Source organism: Halyomorpha halys, unplaced genomic scaffold, assembly GCF_000696795.3.
Source record: "Halyomorpha halys isolate HHAL.00 unplaced genomic scaffold, Hhal_1.1 Scaffold1287.1, whole genome shotgun sequence".
Lineage (NCBI taxonomy): Eukaryota > Metazoa > Arthropoda > Insecta > Hemiptera > Pentatomidae > Halyomorpha > Halyomorpha halys.
Window position 1 is genome coordinate 368596 of NW_027112028.1, and position 6821 is coordinate 375416.

Genomic DNA, 6821 nt, shown 5'->3' on the forward strand with positions numbered 1-6821 from the left:
CTATTGAATGCAATGACAACATAGTAATCTTCAGCGACTCCCAAGCCGTAATACAAAAATTAACAACACCAGGTGCCGCAGAGTCATCCACGGAAAAAAAGTGCAGAAACATGGCTGCTATCATGAAGAAAAGAGGAAGGGCTATAGCTCTGCAGTGGATACCAGGCCATGTTGGCATAGATGGTAATGAGCAAGCTGACAAGTTGGCTAAACTTGGCTGTGTAGAGAAGCAGCCTGTTCTATCACTTTCCTACAGAACAGTGAAATCACGTATAAGCTCTTATTGTAAGGACAGAACAAGTGCTAGACACAAAGTTGAAGTGGAAGGAAAGAAGTGGGAGAGCCTACTGGATAAGGATAAATGAATCCCCGGCAATCTTAGCAGAGCTGAGAGAGTGGCCTGTTTTGGGCTAGTAGCAGGACATGACTTGCTCCAAAAACACCTCCATCGAATTGACATCGTAGATTCCCCGAAATGTCCTCTATGCAACATGGGGAACATGGATGGGGACCATCTTTTGGCGTGTGTTGGTCTGGATGTTGAGCGAGATGCGGACCAACTAAGAGGAAGAGTAAAATTGTATTGTGCTGCGAGAGGGAAAATGGCGTAATAGCCCACTTCAAATTTAAACTAGGAAATTTTTGTCATAAATCAATCATATCGTTTGTAAATATGTAGTCGCTAAACAAGTGTGCTTCAGTGAAAGCAAAATGCATTTAGATCTATAACGCAGTATCATCCTAATGATTATAACGTGATGTAAAAGGAGTTTTACAATTTCAGGCGTTTTTTAAATATAGCTCAATTTACCTATGGGGTGGGTCCGCCCGGGAAAGATTGCCTTCTGTATTACAATCTATGCTAGTTTGAGATTGTGACATATCGTGGATCGGCCAACATACTCGCTGTAGTATTTGTTTTAGAGACAAGTAAGACTACGACGGAGGTCGGGAGAGGCGGGTTTCATACCGTTTTCCAATTTCAGGCGTTTTTATGTATTGCTCGATTTAACTATGTTAATATCTCGTCTTCCCGTTTTAAGCAAATATTTCAATATCCAGACACTATTAGTAGAGTGTAGATTTAATGCACGAAACTGTTGGAGCCAAGTATGACAAGGCTATTGTAGCGGCTCATGCCGACGATATGGCCATCTACAGTAGTTCAATGAATGCAGACAGCTATACGTCAGGCGGGTAAGGCTTGTACGGAAATAACCAAGAAATGGAAGGGCTGAATGTTACAGTTAATCCCAAGAAGACCGACTTCCTTCCAGAAGAACATGCGTACTCTACCTAAATTATATAAGGTTGCAGGATGCGAGAATAGACCACCAGGCAGCATAGTATATCTGAGGGTACCCATTCATAGACACCTGACGCTAGCTCGCCACTGCAGCAAGAAAATCAAGCTGGTTAGGACCAAGTCTTACAGGCTTAATCACCTAACTTGCTAACTTCTCCTAATTTCTTTCTTCGCCTCAAATTAATGATCTACAAAAGTGTGCTGAGGCCAGCCCTGCTCTATAGAGCAGCCTTGCTGACTAACATAGCACCAATAACAGCCAAGAAGGCTCCAGCAGTTTCAGAGCAGTATGATCAGACGTATAGTGAAACATACACTACAAAGAGCAAAGACGGAACTCACACACGACACTCGACCTAACCACTGTGACAGAATTTATCACGAGGAGACATATCAAATTTTTTGATAGCCTCCAGTACTGCACAAACCCACTATTCAGGAATTTGACACCGACAGGAAGTCCACAAAGATGGGAGACCCACATGAACTGACTCAGTCTAGACTGAGGACGAGTAACTAAATTATTTTGGACTCAACAAACCTCGTGAGTCCCGTCACCATCAGACTGACACAAAATACAGACTCCAATTTCCTCAGTCCCCTCTTCAAATTCATTACTAATACAGAAAAAGAGGCTACCCTCTATCCCTTTTCCCATTACGGTAAACCTGGTAACGGACCCGTGGGGAAAATATTTTAATTTGAAAGAATGTAATTTTGTCATATTTCCTTTAAATTTAAAGAAAAAAAATCTTGAAGATTAAAATCTGTGACAGTGCGCGAATCACACAACTTTTACTTACCGCTCAGGAAGGCGATACATTCAAACAATATTTTTTTTAATACAACTTAGCTCTTGCCAAGATTGTAATGGTTTAACTGAAAATAACAAAGTGAGGTGTAGATAGTTGACCATAGATTAATAATTGGAGAAGATGGGAAGGGGGGAGGGGGTGCGGTTAGCAAAAAGAACATAAATAAACAAAAAGATATTTATTTATGCCGACCTTTCGACCTGAGTTTCAGGTCTTCATCGGGGCTATAGAACAAAAAGAGAAAACAACCACCAATCAGAGAAACAAAATTGAAAAGAAATGGTATACTAACAAATTTGGAATCATACAAAATATTGAATAGAACAATAAATAAATAAAGTTGATTGATAACCATGGAATGAGAGAGTAGCAGATTGATAACAGTGAAGATCTGATACTCAGGTCAAAACATCGGCATAAATAAATAATCTTTTGTTTATTTATGTTCTTTTTGCTGACCGCATCCATCTTCTTCAAAAATAACAAAGCCGTGTACAGAATTTGAGATCGGAATAAATCGGACACGCTCGGCTGCCTAATTTTCAAGTCTCTAAACTGCTATCTTTATTTCTCCATTTTCCCCTTTTAGTTATTAAGTTCTTTCAAAGTTCATATTTATTGATAATTTATTGTTTTTATCAATGCAAAATGGTTAATTATTTCAAAAAATAAAATTAATGTTAGGAATAATTGAAACTTAGCATTTAACAGGTCAAACTATTTACTGAAGAGGAGAATGTTGATTTTGCAGTAAAATCCTCCATTTAATGGAGTGTTGTTTTTTTAGTTATAAGTACTTTTATAAGCGTTATTTATAATCTTTCGGGTAGTATTTTTTCAAATTTTGGTGAATAGTTTTTATTGTGAAATAATTGATTCTATCGCACATGAATTAAACTAAAACGTTCCATGCCTAGTATGACGAAAAAATTAAGCGTTAAATGAACTCAACAGTCGCGTGGGACACGGATGGAAATGTGCTTTGAAAGAGTCTTGAGGTATTAAAATAAGAGAGAGAAATACTTTATTTATCTATGCTGCCTGTTGAGGCGAGGGGTGTTTCGTATGTGAAAACCGACCTCTTCCCCAGAGGGAAATGTACACTGCTTCGAGATAAAATAAAACAAAAAAAAATAACGGAGGACCTGAAATAAATATCACATAAAAAAAATAATAATTGAGAAAATGAAATAATAAAAAAAAATACCTTTCCAAGTGATACAGAATTTAATTAATTAGAATATAAACAAAAAAAAAATGAACTGTAATGTTGTTACAAAAAAAAAAGATAGTGAATCGTGGAGTAAAAGTGATAAACATATTTTGATACATATATAAACAACAAAAAAAATCTATTTACAATGGAAATAATAAGTTAATTAAAGCAAAAAAGAAAATATGACGCTCGAAGGGAGAACATAAAAGTCACTCACAGATGGGCGTGGGGTCGATATGCGCATATCACAACACCACAAGTCTAGAGTTGGTTGACCAGGATGACCGCTGGCGAGCTGGTGAGAGAGAGGTTACCGGGCAACCCGACGACTCCAAAAAACTGTAGACTTAACAGTGGTGACTGCCGGTGAGTCGGTGAAAAGGTTCCAATAGCTTCAACAAACAAGAGTCCAAACAATGGCGGTGGAGCGTCCGTGAAGCAGTGCGTCTCTCGTCTTACGCCGTGCCAAAGCCAACTAACATCGCTCCAGTGCTATTTAAATCTTCACTGCCAACTGCCTTATCCGCGGTTATATAGGAACTGGTGCCACTGCCTTCGGTATTGTTCCGCACGTGTTACACCTCCGCAATTTATTTATAAACGTAGAACCTCCTTATATCCCTTATTTTTATTTACAAAATTAAAATTACTTATAGCTAAAAAAAAATAAATGAATAAACATAAACTTACAACTAACAAAATTAAAAGTCACTTGGAAAGTTGTCAAAACAAAATTAACCTAAACAGAAATCAAAATTTTGGGCTTTAACACTGCCTAAATACATCAGGTTGCTATATCACACAGCATACTTATCAATCCGTAATCGGACATATACACATACATGATATAATCAGAAAAAAAGAGATATAATAAACAATTTTTTTCCCCCTACAGTTTCCTTTTACAATCCATTTCGGTCTGTACAACAAATACAAATGTTTCACTTCATTCCTATTTTTCTTTCTCATTTCTGCTCCTCCAATTTCACCCTTTCACAATTTTTCAATTCACCCGATCAACAAATTCGCTCTCCGGAATTCACCCTCCTAGATCCTCTTCAGTGACCCGCTTAACAAATTTAATATTAGACGGTAATGTGAGATCAGACCATCATTCATAGTCACAGCAGTAGATCAGTTTACCAAAAACAAACAAATAGATACATTTTACGAGAATAAGAGATAAATTAAAACGAAAATATAATAAAAAAAACGGTTACAGGAAACACTTGAATGGATAAATAAGTTTAAAAAAACAAAAAAAAAATAAAATAAATTATATTAGTTACCTTCAATACTTTCAAAATGACACAAAAGATTCAGATAATCCAATAAAAAAAGAGTTAAATTGATAGCCTTTAAGATAAACTATTGGACTGTTTTTGGGAGTTTACTTCTTTTTTGGGGAGGAGGAGGAAGGAATGAAATTATTACCCCTGAGAGCACCCAATCGTCTTCATATGCACCTGGTAGCGAGTTGTTGTTTTGGAATTCTCAATGTTTATTATTATTGAATGCCATGGATTTACTTAAACCTTACATTCGAACTCAATCCTTCTTTGTTTCCATGTGCTGCCTGGTTAGGAATATACGATCTATTCAATCTATACGGTTCAAGAGGTTAACGGATTTCGCCATGATAAAAGGAAGAACAGGTAAACTTGAAATTTATCGATGATAACTATATCTTGGTTTATTAATTTTCTTTATTATTACGTCAGTATTTTGGAGTTTACATTGGTTCTCTTTTGTACATTGACCCCATTCCATGTGTAGCTAGCTATTCATGCTTTGCCGCAAATCATTCTTCTCCACTAATCATTTCAATATCCATCTACTAATCACAGATTATTGTAATGCTTCCTTAAATTGATCATTCCTCTTCCTTTCATTTTTAGAATTGATCTATCGTATTACTTGATATGCCAATCTTTCAATCTCTAGTTTAGATATATAAAATAGATAAGTGCTAATTTAAAAAAAATTAAATTTTCGTAACGTCTTAAGGATGAAGTGTATGTTTGAGTTAATTTTAATTTGAAGATGGATTTTAAAATTTACTTTACTGTGAATTACTTTCATTAATTACCAGAATTACTGTCGTTCGAAGGACTTTCACTTGTAATTAATTTCCACCCCGTTGATTTATTAAATTATACCACAAGGGTCATTCTCACAGAAAGTGGCAAAATGATTTTGAATCGTACTGCAAAACTGTATCTAAAATTGATTTCTTTCTTTTGCTAGTTAAGTAGCTTTGTATAGAGAATTCAATAAAACCACTGTTATTTAATGGATCTGCCCTATTCACCATGTTCCCAACTTCAGAATTTTGTGAGCCATTCCTGGACAAAAATTACAATTTATTTTCTTTTTCGGCCAAGAGTCCCATTGGAGTCCTGTACTACCTAACCATAGTTCCCCAACCCAAGTTCTTCATTTTGTGGGACCGCCACTCAATGAAAAAAGTCAACGTCCCAGGCCGGATTCGAACCGGCACCGCTAATAGACATCAAATTGGTAAAACTGAGTCTTTACCACTGAGCTATGGGCGAACCAATTACAAAATTAGTTCTACCATAAGTCAGAATACTTTAAACAATCTGTTTAACCTATCGTTTTGAACAGCCCTGATGAAGCCCTGCAAAGTGGGGCGAAACGTCGAACAATAAATAATTAAAAACTATTTATTTCTTTTTTGACCGCAACTCTGACCATCTTCTTATATTTAAGTTTTACGGTCAATTATATATATTTTAAATAATAATTTTCCATAGTTCAAAAATGATGGTCCTCATTTTTAGAACTGATTGGTCTTAATATTAAGAAGAACACATGATAGGCCTGAAAGCATTGCTGTATTTTTCAGGAATTTTCAGGATAAAGTAATATTTTCCGGGTTTGCTTTTCAACTTTTTTTTTCTTAGAATTAATAATTTAATAACTCGTTTCAACTTGTTCAAAATTTTTACAAAAATGAAATATATCACAATATATTTTTAAATACACTAATGTTTATTAAACGTTTTGTGAAAATAGGCTTTATTTTTCATTTCCAAAACTACATATTTGGAGAAATACAGAGGCATGATGCGGTTTTTACCGTACATTAATAAAATATTTATTGTTTGGATTTTCTTTGAATTTCAATTAAATTATTAAAGAGGGTGTCCCTAATTTTTTACTACTTCATTGAAGTACTTTAGCATTTAAAACTCGAATTTAAAAACTCGAACTCTAATCCACTCCTTTCTATAAAATTAACTATTAAAATTCAGCTATAATATTAAATGTGTAAATATTATTTATGAGTTATTAAATATCAATAAAAATGATTCTGTAGAAAGTCCTTAGGACCACAGTAATTGCATAAAATAAAACTATTGTTTTTTCTTTTTCGGCCAAGAGTCCCATTGGAGTCCTGTACTGCCTAACCATAGTTCCCCAAACCCAAGTTCTTCATTTGCTCCAATGGAAATATATA

General features: G+C 35.2%; 2 protein-coding genes across 4 annotated transcripts in view; one reads left to right on the top strand and one right to left on the bottom strand.

The window, feature by feature from the left end:
• LOC106689162 (uncharacterized) overlaps positions 1 to 3953 on the bottom strand; it is a 92359-nt gene extending 88406 nt beyond the window's left edge. The window contains exon 1 of the mRNA XM_014434019.2: positions 3555 to 3953. Coding sequence (XP_014289505.2) covers positions 3555 to 3581 — 27 coding nt within the window. The 5' untranslated portion in view covers positions 3582 to 3953. The remainder of the gene's footprint in view (positions 1 to 3554) is intronic.
• LOC106689161 (uncharacterized) overlaps positions 1 to 6821 on the top strand; it is a 127065-nt gene that overhangs the window by 82487 nt on the left and 37757 nt on the right. The gene's annotated exons all lie outside the window — the stretch shown is intronic.